The 20,654-nt window shown below is 42.6% G+C and overlaps 1 protein-coding gene across 1 annotated transcript in view; it reads left to right on the forward strand.

Annotated features, from left to right (window-relative positions):
• GABRB3 (gamma-aminobutyric acid type A receptor subunit beta3) overlaps nucleotides 1–20,654 on the forward strand; it is a 235,114-nt gene that overhangs the window by 139,767 nt on the left and 74,693 nt on the right. The window contains exon 4 of the mRNA XM_060005522.1: nucleotides 13,797–14,017. Coding sequence (XP_059861505.1) covers nucleotides 13,797–14,017 — 221 coding nt within the window. The remainder of the gene's footprint in view (nucleotides 1–13,796; nucleotides 14,018–20,654) is intronic.

The following is a 20,654-nucleotide window of genomic DNA, read 5'->3' on the forward strand; positions in this document are numbered from 1 at the left end:
AATTTGGAGAGAAAGCTGAGGATGAAAGTGTTGTAAGCTGCACTTGAAGACCTGGGGTCATTTGCCCCATGTAACCAAGTGGCTTGAGGTTAGTGGTCAGGCAGAAACAGAGAGACTAAAGAATTCCACAAAGCAGAGAGTTAAAATTGAGTCTTTATAGAGCAGCACACTCAGGGGCTACACACCCATTGGAAGGGTGGTCTAGAAAAAAATTCCCCAACCATCAAAGGGTGATAAGAAAATGTCTGTCTCACCTGGGCCTTAGGTAGCATGGAAAACATCTGCCCTGAGAATTTGTATCGTATACCTGTACTAATCTCGATTTGGGGTTTGACTTAAAACTGTGGAGAAATTTTCACTGAAAGTGATCCAAAGTTATCAACCAATCTGGAACACTGGATGAAAGCACATGCAGATCTTTTATAAAGGGACACACTGGCAACCCAGTTTACATAGAACTTCTGCTTATTATTCAGCAAATGTTTATGAAATTTCTCTTATGTGCTGGGCACTGTCCTAGCACTGCGCTGGGAATAGATCGTTGAACAAAACAGACAAACATTCCTGTTCTCATGCAGCATACATTCTAGCATGGGAGAAAGGAAGTAAGCATAATAAATAAATATATCGAATAGAATGTAATCAGGGTTGACAGGAAGGGAGGGTGCAAGGGATGAAGGTTGCCATTGTCAGAGAAGGCTCATTAAAAATGTGAATTTGAGTAAAGCCTTGACTAAGGTGAGGAAGTCAGCCAGAAGGTTATCTGGGGAGAGAGAGTCCCAGGCAGAAGGAACAGCTAATGAAAGGGCCTACAGCGGGATAGCGCCTGGGTTGTTTGAGGAACAGCCAAGAGGGTATTGTTGCTGAGGTGAAGTTAGCAAAGGAGATGAGGTCAGAAAGGTGGTAAGTGGGCCAGAGCACAACTACTTGGGCTTTACTTCCATAAAATAAGGAGCCATTGTATGGTTTTGAACACAGGAGCAAATTATCTGACTTAAATTGTTAAAAAGTCACCTGTTGAGAATTGGAGCATTGGAGAGCACAGGTGCAGGGAACTGGTCTGTAGGCTACCAAGGAAGGGTGTATGACCGGGGGGCAGCCACAGCAGTGATGAGGAGTGGCTGAACCACAGTCTGCTTTTCATGTGGAGTCAACAGAATTTCATATGGATTGATATAGAATGTGAGAGAATAGATGAGTGAAAATGACTGGAGATTTTGACTCGAGTAACTGTAAGGACAGAATAGCATCAGGGGAATGGGAAAGATTGTAAGTGGATCCATTTTGAGGGTAGCATTAGCAGTTAAAGCTGGATGTGTTGACTTGATTCTAGAGTTTGATTTAAAAATTGGGTTGGAGAATAAATTTGGGAATTCTAAGCATATAGGTAGAATGTAAATCCATGCAGCTAGAAGAGATCACTAAGGAAGTGAGTGCCAGAGAGAAGAGAAGGGACCAGGGTGTGGTCAGGTGAGTGAGTAGATGGTGGCACAGGGAGAGCAGTCCTGTGCACTCTAGCATTAGGAAGAAAAGGAAGAATTGGAAGGAGTAACAAAGCAGATAGGCCAGTCGGGCAGGAAGAAAAGCAGGAGAGTGTGTGTCAAGAGCAGTGATGGGTCTGGGATTTTGCCCACAGTTTTCATGGACGCTGGAAGAAGACACGAATCTCATAAGTCAAAAACAAAGGACAGTTGACTGCTCACAACTAGGGCCGGCTACATGATTTGTGGGGCCCAGTGCAAAAAGCAGGAACACAAATGCATAAAGGATATGTGGTGCACACACACACACACACACACACACACACACACACACACACACACACAATGTAATACTACTCAGCCATAAACAAGAATGAAATTTTGCCATTTGTAGTGACATGGATGGACTTGGAAGGTATTATGCTTAGTGAAATAAATCAGATAGAGAAAAGCAAATACTGTATGATATCACTTACATGTGAAATCTAAAAAATACAACAAATTAGTCAATATATATAAAAGCAGCAGACTCACAGATATAGAGAATAAACTAGTGTTTACCCATTGGGAGAGGGAAGTGGGAAGGGGCAAGATAAGTGTAGGGGAGTAAGAGGTACACACTATTATGTATAAAATAAGCAACAAGAATATATTGTACAACACAGGGAATATAGCCAATATTTTATAATAACTACAAATGGAATATAACCTTTAAAAATTGTGAATCACTATGTTGTACACTTGAAACATATAATATTATAAATCAACTATACCTCAATTTAAAAAAAGTTTTAAAAAAGCAGGAACAAAGTGTCATTCGTCTCCCATCTAAAGGGTAGCACTTGGTTTCTCCCTCCTTGGGCACTATACTTGATTAATTGTATGAAACCCTGCATTATGGTTTCTTTCTGGCTACGCAGACTATGATTATAATATCCCAGAGGATAGGATTGCTTCATGTAATTCCTTGCAGAGATGTCCTTCCAAATATTTCTGTTGAAATTAATAATAATTAAAAAAAACTATCAAGCCAATATTTTTCAGTTATATGAAGTATGATGTTGTTAATATTGTGATTTGTCTAATAGCAATAACCTAACAAGTTTTGGGTAGAAACCAGAAATACACATGATCTCAGAAATGAATGGACTTGCTATCTAAAAATAGCGTGTCTTCTTAGAAACTGAAAGTACTTTAAAATGTGTGGCATCACTAGTCCACATGACTTGTCTTTGAGGAGGGGAAATCCAGTGTTAAACCTTGATATAGAGGTACACGTATAAAATCAAAGTGCATTTGAATACCCACAGTTTAAGTTTATAGGAGGGGTTCTTCGTTTAAAATGGAAATATTCATCCTGTATTTTATGATAAATAGATACCCTTCTTTCTGTTGAAACACTTGTTTTGCTTTATTGCTCTCTTGAAGGGATTCAGAGTGACACTCAGTTCAGCAAGTCTAATAATGAGAACTCTATAAGCCATGTAACCCAAGAGATGACCATGACTATTTTAGGATGTAGAATTCTTAACCTCATGGTCATCTGTAGGCACTGTGCTCAAGCAAGGGAAGAGCACAGAGGCTTGAGAAATGCCACACAACCAGAACGTGGACAAATCGCTCACATCTCCAGGTGTAATATTCTCCCAGTTTGAGTATCTTTCTAATATAAAGGTATTGAAGGCAGCTTGCACAAGCAATATGGCTGTTTCTCACAGCCAGTTCTTGGAGCACCTTTGCATAAATGACATATTTGAGTCATTGCATCCTCCTTGGAAACCTATTAATCAAAGATAGTTGCTGGAAAATAAAGCTATGTATCTGATTATGCACACACATACATGTTGCAGACTATATATATATATAATTTCCTGAACAGTTTGGTGTCTTTAATGAATGTTATTCAGATAAATACTCATTTAAAATAAAGCAGAATATGAAATGACTCCTCCCCAGTTTATAATACGTTCCAAAATCTCATTCATACAATGTTTGTGCTGAGTTCGAACATCTGTTCCCATATGGAGTGTGAGACATTTGATCATCTTGTATATTCTTCTGTTTAACCCACAATATATCTGAGGTCTGATGTTGGACTCAGCCTACTCCAGACACCATAGGTAAGCGTTCTTCTGAGGTGCAGTTTGGGAGTCCAGGAGCTCATCTGTAATCCATTGTCATGGGGACACTAGTGGAAACACAGCCCACCCTCCTACTGCTGCTGCTGACTCATGATCCAGTTCTAGATGTGTAAGGTATTTAGGAAATTGGGTCAACAGAACCCAGTGACTGAATGAATGCTGGATTTCAGATGTGAAAGAAAGAAGAGGTTGGTGTATAGCCTGTTTTTGGTTTGGTTCAGAAGATGGGTAGATGCTAGCAGAGAATGGGGAACAGATTTGAGGTAGAAAGATAATGAGTTAATTTTAGACACATTGAACTTGGTTTACATGTGGGGCATCTGGATGGAATGATTCAGAAGGCGCTGGATCCATACATGGACATCTCAGAAAAGTGAAATAGGCCAGAGACACTGATGGAGGAACAAAAACCTGGAGGCTGGAGTTAAGAATAGGAGATGCTTCTTGCTCCTGGTTCCTTGATGCTCAGTTTGGGAGAATCAATTTTACAGTTAAAGGGGGCTGTGCAGGGGCACTTAGTGAAATGTTCTTTGTATGCAGAGGGGTAGTGGGAGGTAAGCCCTGGGGCACCTGAAGGTCAGATTAGCCACAGCAGATCAGGCCTGGCAGGGTGACTGGTTTGGTATTTTTATTAGTGCTATAGCTGTTTTACAAATTTGTGTTTAATTTAAATTTGTAATTTCAACATATTTCACAGCAGAAAAAATGTTTTATGGAAAATCTAGTAACCTGATACATTTCAGGAAACAATCTTGCATCTTTTGCATTTGGATACTGAGTAGAAGATGGAACTTGGGATTTTAGAAGCAAAGAGTGACTCCTGCTTCAGGTGGTGCTGAGAATTCTACACCAAAGTATTAGGCTGAGTCTTTCTTTCTGGCATCTTGGGATAATAGAGAACAGTAGGGTTTTTTTATTTTATTTTATTTTTTTAGAGTTTGGCGTGTACTTGGCATGGAGCAATGGGCTGGGGGCCCACCTGATAAAGAGGATCCTTTTTCATCAGGTGCTGGGGGGGCTTTTGGGAGGATGACTGGCGCTGCTCTAGGATGAGGGAAGAGAATGTATAATCTTCCAAATGCCTATTATGAGCCAAGCACTGTGTTAAGCTTTGTTAGCTCAATTAATTGTTAGAGCACTTTTGTAAAATGAGCATTTTTAGTTTCATTTTTCCACATGAGGTTGCTGAGGCTCAGGGTGATTAGGTAACTTTTCCAGGCAAGGCACAGGGCAAGAAGCTGACCTGGTGGTCTGAAGTGTCCTGCTGCACCACCTCCTGCAAACTAGCCCCTGCTGGAGATTTATTTAGCCAAGGACATCTCTTTTAAATTTTCCTGGTTCTCATTGGTTTAGGTTGAATTCTCGATTTTTTCTGATACTACATAGTTTTTTGTCCTTTGAATGTAGGCCAGTATAATCATTTTGCATTTCAAACTTACTGGACTCCAGAGAAATAGCTATGGTATCTTTTCATACTTGAAAAGAAAGGCAACTTTTCAAAATAATTTATGTCCTATGCCAGTTTTTCAGATGGCTGTAGAGGACTGGGGAACTTGTAACTATTTTCAGCAGCCCATCCAGATTTCATACAGAGGTGACTAGTTCATCTTCTAAATATATTTAGCATTTACGTGGATGAATAAAAATTGCAGACTATGAGCCTTTCAGCAGGTATAATAGCTATATGAAGACCAGAAAGCCTCAGCAATCTTCCTCTGCATTTGCACACCAGCTTCCTCCCCTGCCAGTTACAGACTTAGTAGGTATTCCTTAAATATACACTTCTTTTGCATTGTTGTACACTTCTTGGCTCCTCATGTGTGCCCTCTGTGATGCTAATCACTTCAGAGTGTGTGACAGGCAGACTTCCCAGATGGGTAAATGGGCTTATAGTGAAAAGGCTAACCCACCTTTGCCCAGCCAACAGGAGGTAGACTTGAGATTTGGGCATTTTTGAGTGCAAAGTGCCTTCTCTTAATCACTTTAATTTTACTTGATTTGATTTGATGAATACCCCACCAGAATGTGAGCTACTTAAAGGTACAAATGATATCCTCCTCATCTCTGGGTCCATAGCACCCAGCAAGGTTCTTGGCCTGTAGTAGATACTCAATGAAGGCTTGAGGCAGAGGGAGGGAGGAGGAGGGGTGATCAGAAGGAGGTGGTCTTGCTTTATTCTCATAGATCACCATGTTACCAAACTCAGGTCCGGATGCTCGCCACTCAAAAGCCAATAATTGTGAGGCAAGTGTTGGTAGAAAGGAAAGTTGCTTTAATCAGAAAAGCCAGCAATCTGGGGAGAAGGTGGACTCATGTTCTGAGACCAACTCCAAAGATTCTGCTCAGTCATGACAATTTTTAAAGGTAAAAAGGGGGAACAATCACAGTTAATCATCTAGTTAGGAGGTCAGATTCTTCATCATTTTTCCACTGTGTGCAGAGCTGCTGACTTCTGATTTTCCTGTGGAAGCTGTCTTGCCCACATGGTCCGCCTGCAAATTTGCTAAGGGGGAAGCTGGACGTAAAGAGTCAGTCATTCTTTAACTGCTTAATTCTTCATTCTTACTCCATTTAATCCAGGAAAGTAATCAACAGATTAGGCAAGGCATTGTGTACCTTCAATAGAGCAAAATCAGGAGTTAGGTTAAATGTTACCTAGTGATCTCATTTTTATAATTAAGGCCTGAGGAAAACAGAAATGGGCAAACAGGAAAGGAGCAAAAGAGCTGCTTACACTTGTCAGACATCATTCCATTTCTATGGGATTAGGGACGAAGTTCTGTCTTCTGTAACTTCTTCATGTTGACATAGGGTGCTGTATTCTTAGAGTGGAGGATATAGAGACAAGGGTCTGTACAATCTCTTTACTGACAATTTTAGTTGCCTGCTTACATATATGGGCAGAACAAGCTATAATATTTTGATGCCCACAAAGATGTAGATTATTATGAGCAATAATGTTAATCCCATTCTCTTAAGGCCAGTTCTTGGAATTGTGCTAGCCATAGATTTAGTACTGCTCAAGATGGAGCAGCTTATGTCACGGCTACAGTCTGGTCATCACGCAGTTAGCTTGTTCCCTCTGGTGGCAGTTATAGTATCTGTACAACGACTCAGGAATGTGCATCAGAAACTGAAGGATTCTGTGACTCTATTGTCCTGATCATTAACTGCTTGAGCCTGCTCTTTTGTGACTCAGGGAGGCCTGAGAGATGTATGTTTTTCTACAAACAAAAGGCAGGGGTCGTGGAGGGGCCTTTGTTCTTGGTGTGACGGGGGGTGGCCTGCAGGGTTCTGCTGGGTTCCAACCACATGAATTCAACAAATGGAAGCCTAGGTACCAGCGAAGTCTGTTGTGGGAGGGGAGATGGATGCAGTGTTGGATACTCATTTTTAGGCCATTAAAAGGAATGGATTAGGATTTTCTAAATAAATCTTGTTAACAGAAGTGCCAAGATTCCCTCAGCCTAATTTTAGTTGCAGAAATGCCTGCAAAGGAAGCCTCCACCATCCAGGGCTTATATAAGCTTCTCAAAATAATTTTCTGTCCTCCCTGACCTGAGAACAACTTACCTGTGAGTTTTTGTCTCGTAAACTTGCTGAACCAGAAGCAAATGCAGGTGTCCTGTGGCTTTCACAGCTGCAGTTAAATATTTAAATTTGGCTTGGAGATTGCATTTCTTTCTCAGGATTAGTAAATTTTTTCATTTCCTGTGCTGAGGAAATCTAGTCAATTACCTAATTGCAGAATAATGAGCAGTGTTTCCATTTTCCAATATGTATTCTTGTCATTTTAATGCGATAAATACCAATAAATTTCCGCAAGCAGGAAGAAACATTATTGTTTATCTCTTATTGAAATGTATTTGAGCTGCTTGAGTTATACACCTAAAGGTTTTATTTTGTTGTTATTTGTTGTTACCACTGCTGTTCGTATATTCTCAGGAGATTCTAAAAGGACAGTCACCTATGCATAAATGCTTGGCCCCTGAATACCTCATATTCAAGAATGCCTGTTCCCAGCCCCCTTAGACTTCCTGCCTGCCCCTCGTCTCTCCCTGCCCCATCCTCCGCTACCTCAGCCCACTGGCTCCCAACCACAGGAGACTATGGGCTGGGCTGGTGTCTTACCCAGAAACTGTGGCATCTGACTTTTGCATGAAATGGAATTTTGTAATCTGGCGTAAAACCTAGCAACCCTTGTGTCATGTTTTTTCAATGAGAAAATATGACACAAATTTTAAACAAATGACTTACAAGCTTATGGAACCCCACCTACTAGTATTTGCTGTCCCTTTGTGAAGGCAGTGTAAAGCCTTCAGGGACAGGCCTAACTGGACTTCAGGGTTTCATGCCGTTTGATTTAATACACACACGTAAACAGAGAGAGAGAGTGGAGAGGGCCCTGAGTTCATTTAGTTATCAAAGAATCAGAGAGCTTTCCCATCCCTAAGAGAAGCCCCAGGAATAAATGGCCCTTTAATTGAATGCTTTTGTTTGTGTGATTCTTTTTAAGAAAGATTCTTTGTTTTGAATACAATTCCTGAATATTTCTTCATGCTGATTCCAAGTTCATCCTAAGCCTTTTATAATACAGAGAGAGAGAAAGAGAGAGAGAGAGAAAGAGAGAGAGAGAGAGAGAGAGAGAGAGAGAGAGGTGTTCCAGGCATTTTATCTTACCTAATGATTTTGATGAACTATCTTAGTTCAAACCAATTCTAACTGAATAACTCACGATTATGCATTATACCCCAGAAAGTCCCAGTTCTCAGTGGCCTGGAGAATTCTGGATGAAGATACACTTGCATTTTCCCTCTCACTGCCTGACCTCTCTCCAGTGAATCCCATCTCCTAGGAAATCAACACTTTTACTCAGGGCCTCCCACTTACCGGTGCCAGCCCCATTCCATGGTTGGATCTGCACCTAAACTGGAAGCCAGGTGTTCTCAGGGTGCCCAGGGCTGTTCACACATCTGCTAACACAATGGGAGTGAGTCAGTATTCGTGCACACACAACCAGTATGTCAATTAATTAATTTATAGGAGGGTACTTTATAAATGCTTAAAGTACTACAAATCTCAACCCTCACCCAAAGCACGGTCTTCTAAAATCAAATGATATCAGATTATAACCAAAGGAGCTTTGTGAGCTAGATTCTGCAGCAGGTCTGAAGAATGTGGGGGTGGTGTGCAGAGTGGAGGTTATGGGGGTCCCACCTGCAAAAGAGGAGATTCTGCTTCTCTGGGACACAGGGCCCTGTTACTGCAGCCCCACTGGCAGCTGCTGTTTCTGTAAACCCTGATCTCTGGGCTGGTACCTGCTCTTTCTTCTGCCAACATGCTCTGTCTAGATGTGCTGATATGGCTGGGTGTGCCACAGCCAAGAATCAGTGCATGGAGACCACTGTCCCTTCTTTGTGTGTGCGAATCTAAGTAAGCCCCTGGCACCAGAGAGGGGCCTGCTGGTCCTCAGCACCCACTGCTCCCAATGCCCACTACCCCCTCCTGCCCGCTCCTCCCAGACTACCACTTCCCCCATGCCTCTCCTCCATACTCCCTGCTCCTCCCCACTGTCTCTCCTGGAGCTGCAGCCTCCCTGCAAAGGGTGGAGGTGGGGAAGGAGGGGACAAGCACGAGTTCCTCTCAACCTGGTGTCCCTTTCACCATGCCATGGACCTGTAGACTCCTCCCTGTACCCAGAGTAGAAAAGATGAAAGGGACACAGTAAGCTCAACAAAGGCCCAGGAATGGAGATGCTCGCCATTGCCATCAAACCAGTGCTGCCTGGTTCTAATCCCTATGACCCTTGGAGCCCCCGAAAGCCCTTTATTTAAGAAATGCCACTTCAAGGTCTCTGCCATGTCCCCTTTCTTCCTCTCGAGTCTCCCTCAGCTGCACCATGTTTGGGGGTGACACCCAAAGAAGACGGCAAGGAAGGCTCAAGATGGCCCTATGGGGCCACCCCCTTCTTTGCCTCTTCCTCCCCTTGTGCTATCCTGGGGCTCACTAGCGCTGGGTGGTGTGGTGGCTGATTCTGTGAGCAGCACTCCGTCTGTCTCATCTTGGTGTCTAGTGCCCCAGCACGAGCTCCAGCAGCACAGAGCCTTTGCCTGGCTGTTATTTGAGAGGCTCCACCCCTCACAGCCCTGTCTCATCTCTCTGCTGCTTTTCATACCAGCAGATATCCATGCAGACGGCACCTGAGTCCACTTCAGTGCTAAGGTCAAAGACCAAAAGCTTACTTCCCCACCTCTACCTTATGTTCCCTGAGGAGTCCAGGATTCCTGCTTTCCACCCCTAGTCCACTGCCATCTAGATCTCTGTGGATTCCTGGAACTTTTACAATCTCAAGGTATCTTCTTTTTCTGAGGACTGACTCAAATCCAACCCTCGCAGACTCTCCAATCCATACAGATTGCATCTTTTCATGGCTGTGTTCCTTGGTCCCCGCCACATCACTCCAAACCTGGAAACCTGCAATTTGTCTGGGATTCCTTGGAGGAAACAGACCTTCACAAGGCATCTGTCTACAGAGTAGCTGTGCTCAGTGTCTGCAAGGGTGAGGGGCTTTGGTGGTGCCATATTTCTCATTACTCCCCTTCAAAAATATGTTACTGTATGTGGCTGCATCCTCCACTCTCAGGGGCATCTTTGCAGACCTCGCCCACCAGGCTGGTTTATTTGGCTGCATAAAACCTCACCCTAGAGCTGTGAGGCTGAGACCTGCTCCCAGAGGGAGGTGGCCTCAACTTCAGACCCCACATCCCCGAGTTACTTGTGTTTAATGGGATGGGGGGTGGGGAGGCAAATTGTTTGAGCTCTCTAAATTTTTCTTTCTTCATTGCTTGGGGATGGTAATGAGAACAGCAGTAATCTCTGCCTTGTATTTAAATAAGATGATATAGCATGAGGCCTGGCACTTGCTGCCAGCCCACGTTAGCTGCTGCTGGTAGTGTGTGCGATGCTCCTCACTACCCCTCCCAGGAGTCAGCGCCATGGCCCCCCAGTCGCACAGTCTCCCATTAGCTGTCCCCCAACTGCACAAGAGAGCAGAGGGGGCTTGTTCCTGTAGAGTCACCTTTCCTTCATCTGCCTCTTTTTTCTCTGCAGGAGAATGAAGTGGGATACCGACTAGTGTACCACTGATTTCATGATGCCCTTGCTTTCCAAGGCATAGCCCATGCAGCAGATTTGGGTTTAAGTACTACTACTTTTTCTCCCTCTGTTACCTAAGCTCTCCCCTACTGCAGTCCACTCAAATCACTCAGCAAACCCCCAAGACCAAAACTGAGAGTTGCTGCTGATACTGTAGAGAGCAGCAGAATCCAAAATTAGAACCTGATCCTGAGCTTGCAGACTGTGAATGACAGCTGGGTTCCCAGGGCCAACTGACACATGGCAGTGCCTCCACCCTCATGGCAGCCCATGTGAATGCCAGCTGGAAGGGAGATGGGAGAGCAGTGCTAGACTTCACAACTCAGGCGTAGGATGAGAGCTTAGAAACCAGGAGAGAAAGATGAAACTCTTCTATTTCAATAAGAATGCAATTTGGAGGGTTATATTTAAATTGAAAATCCTTTAGCTGCTCCTGCTAATTTATCTCCGTCTTGTTATGCCACCAAAACTTTGCATGTTTCAGTTAAAATGCATCACCTACATTAACTTAATGGTAATGCGGGGGGCATGATTGCGAACTTTACAGGCGATTTGCATCCCAAGGGTCTACATCAAGCCTACTATCTGTGACTTCCTAACCAGCACTCCTTTTCTCTGTCCTCCCACATCACCTATCAACAAGCTCTCTCACTCACTGAGGACTTTGCTCATCATCTGTCTTACCCATTGAACTCACCATTGCAAAACTGATCTTCCTCACCTACAGCTTTGTGCTTAAAACATAGTCTTATTACTATTCAGGTATGGCAAGGCCAACAGGTCAGGAGACAGCTATCATTGAAAAGAGAGTTTGTCACCCACAGACCCCAAGAGAAGGGGGCATGCCATGCCATGGTGGAGGGGATGCCTGGGGAAGCACCAGGGCAGGCCACAGAGAGTGAGCCTTTATTGTAGCTTCCATGGAAAGAATGGGCATGGCCAGGCTGGGTAAGCAGGCTTAGGATTGGCTAGTTTGAATAATTAAAGTAGGCCCTGGGACCTAGTCTATCCTTAGTTGCCTGGTACCTGAACGTGGAATGAAGTACTGGCCTGGAGTGTGAGAACCTAATAAAGAAGGCAGTTCGAGGTATGAGCTCTGGGGTGGTTGGTTTGCATATGAAAAGTACAATCCAGCACTTGGCAGAGTTGTTTGATCTCTCTAGGAACTAGAGGGAGAGAAGACAGTCCCTCCAGGGCCCAGAGATTAAAGCATGAGAAATCAGAAAATAAATGACATGTTCAATACACACGGTTTTGTCACTTGCTACTTGGAAACCTTCAGTGTTCATTGGCTTTGGAGCTGGTGTTTTGAGTGTTTCCACTTTATGGTCACTGCCACAGGGTCCTACCTTGCCCACAACTCTTTACTTTCCTCCTCTTGCACACCAAGTTCCAGCAAAACTGCACTCCTTGGGGTTTCTTGTCAATTCAGTAAAAACAAAGGTCTTGGTATGACTTTTCATGCCCCTACCTCGTGTCTAGCTGACCAAGGCCTATCTTCAATACCACCTGCTTTGTGAGAATCTTTAATTGGTGGTGGGGTTTCTTTGTGTGTAGGGGGTTTCACACAGTTAATACCAGGCATAGAGCTCTGCCGTGTAGGTGACTAGGAAAAAATTCCCGTTTCTTCTCATCCACTGAAATGCTGCCTCTCCTTCAAGTTGTAGATAAAATGTCAATAGACTCCCCAGGCCATTTGCATATTTTGCTTCCCTCTCTCTCTGATTTTTTATGGGCCCTATAGCTTAAAACTTCTTTTGTTCGTAGTTGTTTAGTACGTATTGGTTTTGTCACTTCCTTGTCTGTGACAGCACCTGGAGAGGAGCACAAGTGTACGTTGTCATTTTGGAGGCTCCTGTGCCCCAGCACTCTTGCAATCAGTAACAGATGGGTGTTATTGGGTTAGCAAGCTCTGAGAACCGCCCTGTGAGGCAGCAAGAAGAGTCTGCCTGTCTGGGATGGATTCTTTAGCTGATTTGTCATCCCGCCTCTCACTGCCTGCAAAGCAAGGGTGTTGCAGACATGCTCTGCCGGTGCGTGAGCCTAGGCGCTCCTGCCTGTAACAACAGTGATTTCTCCTTCCCTGGTTGGAGAGTTTACCGCCTCACCTTTGGATTTTCAGCTTGTATCCTTCCACGACAGGGTTTAGGATGTCCAGTGACTGTGACCAGATATTTAGACCTGATCGTTCTAGACTTGAACAGTGATTGCCAAAAAGAATAGAAATTTAAAAATAGAATTTCCATGCTCAGCCTCTGATTTGTCTTTTTTCCCACTTTCTTACTGCACTAACTTCTCTGCAAAACAAAAACATGGGGTCATCGGCCTACTTTGCTTCTTACTTTGTTGGCAAGCCTGTGGGGCTGCACTGCCCCTGGCTCCCTCTTCCCACATCGGTTTTAGTCCCATTTTCTCTAGATGTCATCCTCTAGAGGTGATGACATGTCCCAGTTAGTGTAGAAATGGCTGTGTAGTGTAGAATGGCAACCTAGAAGGAAAGGAAAATGTGATGCATGAGGTGTAGAGACCCTCCCACAGGTCATGGTGTCTCCAACCGGTGTTTCTATTCCAGAGGTTTTCTATTTACAGCTGTGTGGAGGGCAGAAGGAGAGGAGGAGTCTGACTGCAGAGAATTCGTAGCCAGGCCTGGCCTGTCATGGGCGGCTCAGGCCTAGGTTTGCCTGGTGAGAGGAGGAGGACCTAGGCCAGCGCACGGGTTCCCTGCCAGCACCCTGATTTTATGATGACTTTTTTGGGGGCCTTTATTTCTAGGTTATCACTTAAATGCCAATTTGTATAGTTTGCTTCTTACCTAAATAAAACAGAGAACTTATAGACATGATGTACACCTATTAAAACTGGTATTTGTGTTTACAAGAAAGCAACCACTGCTTCCTAACTCTATCTGAAAATAACATCCATTTCTCCTGGATTCCAACCTGAATTGGGCCAGTTGTGGAGGAAACAGGCCTCTGGCTGAGCACAAACTCATTTTTTTCTTTTCTTTTTTATTCCCCAGGATTACACCTTGACCATGTATTTTCAACAATACTGGAGAGATAAAAGGCTCGCCTATTCTGGGATCCCTCTCAACCTCACGCTGGACAATCGAGTGGCTGACCAGCTCTGGGTGCCTGACACATATTTCTTAAATGACAAAAAGTCATTTGTGCATGGAGTGACAGTGAAGAACCGCATGATCCGCCTCCACCCCGACGGGACGGTGCTCTACGGGCTCAGGTCTGTCTGCCCTATGGGCTGGGCTCGTGGTTGCATGGTGCACTGGCCTTGAGTTTTCACTGGAGGTGATTACAGTAAGTGAGGCCATGTCCTCAGATTAAGTTAAGAGACACCCATGAAACACTTGGAGCTCTGCAGAAAAAAAATCTTATAAATCTAAGATTTGGGGCATTACTGTTACTATAAATAGACATCAAACAAGTGAAAAACAGCCTCCTCGGATTGAGTTGATATAATTGGGTTGCCGTATCTAAGAACACAGATTCTCTTGGGGTGGATTTCCCATATCATAGTCACAAAGGCCTGTAATTAATATCATCCTGGTACTTAAGAGGCTTTCAGTGAAGTTTCCCAAAGCCATTTGCAGAGTTGAAAAAATGTCTAATTATGCTGACATACAGTATAGTTTCCATGGAGCTTTATGAGGTGGTGCCACCAATATTTATGGGAATGAGTAAATGTGAGGCTTCCTGGTGAGAATCATCTCTCACCAGGTCTTATAATGAAGGCACACGAATTGGGAAACCAGACTGCTGTCTGGAACCCTAAGGAGGCCCTGGGCTTCCCTGGTTACACTGGAAACCACTAGGCCTTCCCGTGATGCTCCACCACTGCTGGTGGTTAGTGATTTTGACTTTCACTGAACAGCAGCCTTAGCAATCTTTGTCTCTTGTGTTGATTCAGCACTGGTTTTTGTTTTGTTTAGTTTTAGAGTAAGTATGTCTGTGTCTTTCTTGATCTCCTGGACTGAGAGTGCCCAGAGGCCTTCCAGGAGGGACTCACAATCTGGAGTGGGGCACAGGTGGATATCTTGGAGAAAAGGTTTATCTCAAAATGTTGTGAATCTTTAACTGAGACTCCAACAGTTCTAAAGAGTAATCATAACAATGTAAGCTTAAATACACACCACTGTGACTTTTAGTGCTTCAGGGAGAGTAAAAGGAATTATTTAACATTGCCTTAAGTGGAAAATGTTAAGTGACTTCCTCAAAACAGCAGCATATAGAATGAGAGTTGGAATTTTAGCAAAAATCAGACTTTTTGAACTGTAAGAGAAAAAAAGTGGCACGTGTCAACTAAGCCATGGTGTTACTCCAAAAAACATCTAGATGATGTTTCCTTGGGATGTTTTCAGCATTTTGTATTTTTGCCTGGAAGTGAGAGATGTGGTTGAAAAGTTCTGGAGTCCTGAGAAGTACAAAAATCGGTTGTTCAAAAGATTATCCAGAGACCATGTGAGCATAAAATGAGAAGTCATGTCCTTCATTTACCTACGCACCCCAAAAAAAGTGAATAGAAATGTGTGTATGTTTGTGTGTGTGTGTGCATGTGCATAGTGGGGGTGAAGCAAAAGGAAGAAATTAGCAGTAAAAACTAGGCTAGGCCTTCTTGGCTTTTTAAACAAAACTTGCTATTTGGGTTCTTCCCTTTTTATCTTTGCATTATTTATTTTCTCACCAGAGTTAAAGTATGTTAGTTTGTCTAAGACAAAGAGCTTTCATTCTGTTAGGATAGCATCTGAATCCGCTTGGGCCACTGTAGCAAAAACCCACAGCAGACACTTATTTCTCACACTCTGGAAGCTGGGAGTCCAAGAGCAAGGTGCCGGCAGACTTACTGTCCAGGGAGGGTCTGCGCCCTTATTCATGGCAGGTGCCTTCTCACTGTGTCTTCACATGGTGGAAGCTGTGTGGTGTCTCTTTTACTAGAACACTAATTAATCCCATTCATGGGGTTCCACCCTCATGAGCTAAGCCCTCACCTCCCAATACCACCACATTTGGGTTCAAATATTCAAATATGAATTTGGGGAAGGACTTAAACATTTGGACCATAGCAGACAAAATATACAATATGAATGAAAGAACTGAAATAAATTACCAAACTCCACTTGAAAGTGTTGGATTTCATACCATAAAACAGGCAAGAATAAGAGAAACCAAGAGATTAAAACTGTATCTTTATAACTTAGCTACTCTGACTGTAAATCTTAATATAAAGTTAAATAAGGGGCTTCCCTGGTGGCGCAGTGGTTGAGAGTCCACCTGCCCACGCAGGGGACACGGGTTCATGTCCCGGTCCGGGAGGATCCCACATGCCGCGGAGCGGCTGGGCCCGTGAGCCTGCGCATCCAGAGCCTGTGTTCCGCAATGGGAGAGGCCACAACAGTGAGAGGCCCACGTACCGCCAAAAAAAAAAAAAAAAGAAGTTAAATAATAATGTAATAATAAGCTATGGGATACTTTTAATAATAAACTTTGTACAATAATCTAAAAAAGAATCTCTCATGAAATTTACATTCATTATACATCTCAACCTCTAAATCAGTAAGTGAATTTCTAAATCAGTAGCTGTTTTTATCCAAATGTAGTCTCAATATACCCCTTAGATCTTTATTTAGAACCTCATTTTTTTTCTTTTTTTTTTGGCTGCATGGGGTCTTAGTTGTGGCATGCAGGATCTTGCATTGTGCACGGGCTTCTGTCTAGTTGTGGTGTGCGGGTTTTCACTCTCTAGTTGTGACATGAGAGCTCCAGGGCATGTGGGCTCTGTAGTTGTGGTGTGCAGCCTCCAGAGCGCATGGGCTCTGTAGTTTGTGGCATGCGGGTTCTCGAGTTGAGGCACTCAGGTTCAGTAGTTGTAGTATGCGAGCTTAATTGCCCCACAGTGTGTGGGATCTCAGTTCCCTGACCAGGGATCGTACCCATGTCCTCTGCATTGGAAGGCGGATTCTTTACCACTGGACCACCAGGGAAGTCCCAAGAGCCTCATATTTTTTAAACAATTCTTCCATCTGGACCTGGACAAGCTGTCAGAAAGGAAATCTAAAAAACAGACCATATTCCACATGTGCTTATCAGCTACACTGTGCCATCTGAATTTCTTTTGAAATTGGCTATTCTAGAAATTTCTGCCTTCAGATTTAAAAAAAAAACACATATAACTATAGAGATTAATTTGAATTTGAAGTAATTTGAATTTTTGGACAAAAAGCACATTAGTGCTTCAAAATACTGGTAATTTTATTAAATTCATATAAATACATATTCTGTGTCATTCTGTGTGAACTGAAGTACCATTTATATATATTCCACAAGATACACACATGCACACTATATGTATTGTGTTTTTTGATAACAAAGTATGAGTGCCACCCTCCACCCTCCCCTTGGCCCCAAACCCTACCTTCCCTCTGCTCTTGTTTTACTGTTGTACTTGCTGGATCATGTTGGTGATAGGGCAAGACAAGGATGGCCAGTGTTAGTAACCTCAGTGATACATTGTATCCTTTTGGTAAATAGGTACCAGGGCCTGGGCCTGGAGGGGGTCTGGTGTAGGTGAGAGCTTGAGTGTGTTAAACTCCCCAAGGACGTTCATGGAGCACTGGGGTCGTTGTCAGTCTCCTGCTTGTAAGGTATTGCTCATGATGGCTAAACCCAACAGAGATTACTTTCCTACTGGCTGTATCCTTAAGATGCTAGTTGACCTGGCTGTGTCCTTGGGACCTTATGGTCGAATTCTTCTCACCACTAGAGACTAGGATTGGCCTTCACCCCAAGTATCCTGCAGTCGTCCACACTGGTACGTCAGTCACCATTTAGCTCTTCTGGGCTCCTTTGTCCAGGCATGTCCAGCCATCTCAGTACAGGATCAATGGTGGCTTTTGCTTTATCAAGAGTAGATGAGGATCTCTGGCTGGGGATGAGCTCTCCATGATGCAGGTTTGTACATCATCTCAGACTTATTCTGGGAAATCATTAATCCATTAATCTGATGACTCTGCAGAAGTGGTTGATGGCTGCTCACAAAGATGCTGGAGAGGGATCATGTTCACGTAGTGATAAAAGGTAGTTTTAAATCATGAACTCTTTTTTCAATGATTCTTACAGCCCCTGAGTATGAAACTTGGGCTAACACTAGCTTGATGTTACCTGCTTGGGCTCGGCTGAATGAGACAGTGAACCAAGCTTCTTGTACAGGTCCAAGTCACTGTGTGGTGTAAGAAAATCCTCTTGATAGGGCATATACACCATCTTGAAATAAAACTTGGGCTCTTTGAAAATTTCCTTTGGGCAGCCAAATCTTTTCAGGAACTAGGGAGATCTTGGCTGCCTAAGAGGCTCACAAGTCTTGGTCCTGTTCCCATGACAGCTTTTCTGTTTCCTTTGGTGCCAGGCTGAAATTTTGTGCTGTCTGTCCCTATTCTGTCTTCCCATCTTTCTTTTTCAAGTCAGCCAGTCACCTGATATCATTGACTATCTTACCTGCACCACTAAGGATACTTTGTAATGTGATCTTCAGGCCATGAATTTTGTGTCTTCGGACCTTTTTTCTGATGCTAGGAATTGGTAATGGGTTCACAAAATAGTATTTGATTTGCTCCATAAAGAACTTGGATGTCTGAGGTTGAGTCATCTTCATCAAAACAACGTGCCTGAGAAGCTTACTGCAAAATTTGTTGGAAAATATCTTGTAAAATTCCCACTTGCTGTCAAAAATGGCTTGAAATTGTTAAAGTTGCGATTCCCATACTTAAACGGTTGATGCAATATTAAAATGAACCTAGAACTTCATTCAGAAGATTCAAATTAAGTCATCTAATTGGTCTGGCTGCCATCTTTTTCCAAAACTGTATTTTTATGTTGGTTCTGGCCAAACACCTTTTTCCCCCAGAAAAGATGTAAGCTCACAGAATTAATAAGGCCCACATGATTTGAGTGCAGGTATGTTTAACTCCCAAACTCTTGTTTTGTCACTGCCTCCCAATTACTTTTATGTAAGTAAAAAACATATTGATAAATTGCTTTCCAAAAGGATTATGCCAATGTTTACTCCCACAGCAATATATTACATATTAGCTTCAGGGTTGTGAAACCTGCTTTGGGCTTCATCATTTTTTAGGCTACTGTAAATAACCTATTTACTTCATCCCTTGAGGCTGGAGAAAATCACCTGTCTCACTTTAAATTCAGGCTCACAAAATCCTCTATTCTCCCCAGTCACATTCATTCTTCCCATACTTTTAAGAGCTCTTTCACACCTTCACTTCAGGCATCTCTCTTCACTGTCATTTGATGATATTACCTTAAACTTTAATTGAAAACACAGTAACTTCTTCATTTTGCTATTTACAAAGAGACCATTCCACATACCTGCTACTCATACTTTGCCTTTTCTCTCAAAGTGGAAAGTGGGTCCCTGAGCATTTCAAGAGTCAGCTTCCCTTCCTCTCTCTACTTGAGGATTTGGCTCCTGAAATTCTAACCCCTCTCTGTTTACCACTGTTCTCTTCTCTCACCATGCTTCTGGTATGCATACCTTCCTTCTGCTCTTCAGAAATAGTCAAGGATTTTTCTGTTTTAGAGCCTTTGCACATGCTCTTTGCTGGATGCAATACTTTGTTTCTAGATATTCATGTTTTTAGCATCACAGTGTAATTATGTAATTGAAGACAGTTCACCTGGTCCTGCTCTGATCACCTATTCCCTTTTTATTATACCTTCTTGTTTTATTTTTGTCATAGCACTTATCCAGATCTGACATGATCTTGTCATTTTATTGCATTTCTTAATTTACTGACTCTGTTCCCATCCATGATGGTGGGGAGGCCACCATCAGAATATAAATTCTCTGAGAAAAGAACCTGTTTCTTGTTTATTATTACCTCCCCCAAATCTAGAGTAGTGCTGGGTAGAAAACAAGGAAAAAGTATTGTATCAGGATTAAGTTTAAATTCCAATTCTTATTTCTATAGTGCTTTATTTTCCATTTGGATTCTTAATCCATCAGAATTTATCTTGGTGTACAATGTAAGGTAGCTGTCCAGTGTTTTTCTTGTCAGATGGTTAGCTGTTTATTCCAATACATAAGTTTATTCTTCCATATGAGCTTTAGAAACATTTGTTTTATCAAATTCCTAAAAATATAATGTAAGATGTTGGTTGGAGTTTTGCTCAAAAATATGACTTAAGAGAAGAACAAATGCTATATGATATTCAGTCTTTCCTACATAACCGTGACACATCTGCATTCATGCATGCCTTCAGTCATGGCTTTTAGTAAAGTTTTGTCATTTTCTTCATAGACAACCACTCATTTCTTGATAAGGTTATTCCTGTCTTTTATAAGTGTGGTACCATTAGGAATGGGATATTTTTACATTATCTTTCTAGCTCTCATTGATACGTGGGGAAGCTATTGATCTATTTGTTTATGGCTGTCTTTGCTTATGAATTTGTCCACTATCATATCCAGCCAGGCTATTCTCTTACTATGTCTAATAATTTAGTTAATACTCTTGAGGATTTTAGTCTTACAATTGTATTGCTTATAATGATGATTTTTTAATCTTCATTTTTATTGGTTTTATTCATATTTCTTTTTTCTGTTTTATTGCAATGGTTTCAACTTACAGGAAATGAAAAACAGTAGGGGTAACAGTGTACAGCATCCCCTAGTTCTTCATTATAGTAAGAGTGCTTCTTGTGCCCCACCATGAAGGATGATTTGAACTCTTAGTTTAATGTAGTTGTGACTCATTCTTTTACTTCCTTTAAATATATACATACATACATACTCTCATTTTCTGGGAACTGTGTCATGAGTTGAGTAACAGATATCACCAATTTATGGAGTT

Source organism: Delphinus delphis, chromosome 2 (assembly GCF_949987515.2).
Source record: "Delphinus delphis chromosome 2, mDelDel1.2, whole genome shotgun sequence".
Taxonomy (NCBI): domain Eukaryota; kingdom Metazoa; phylum Chordata; class Mammalia; order Artiodactyla; family Delphinidae; genus Delphinus; species Delphinus delphis.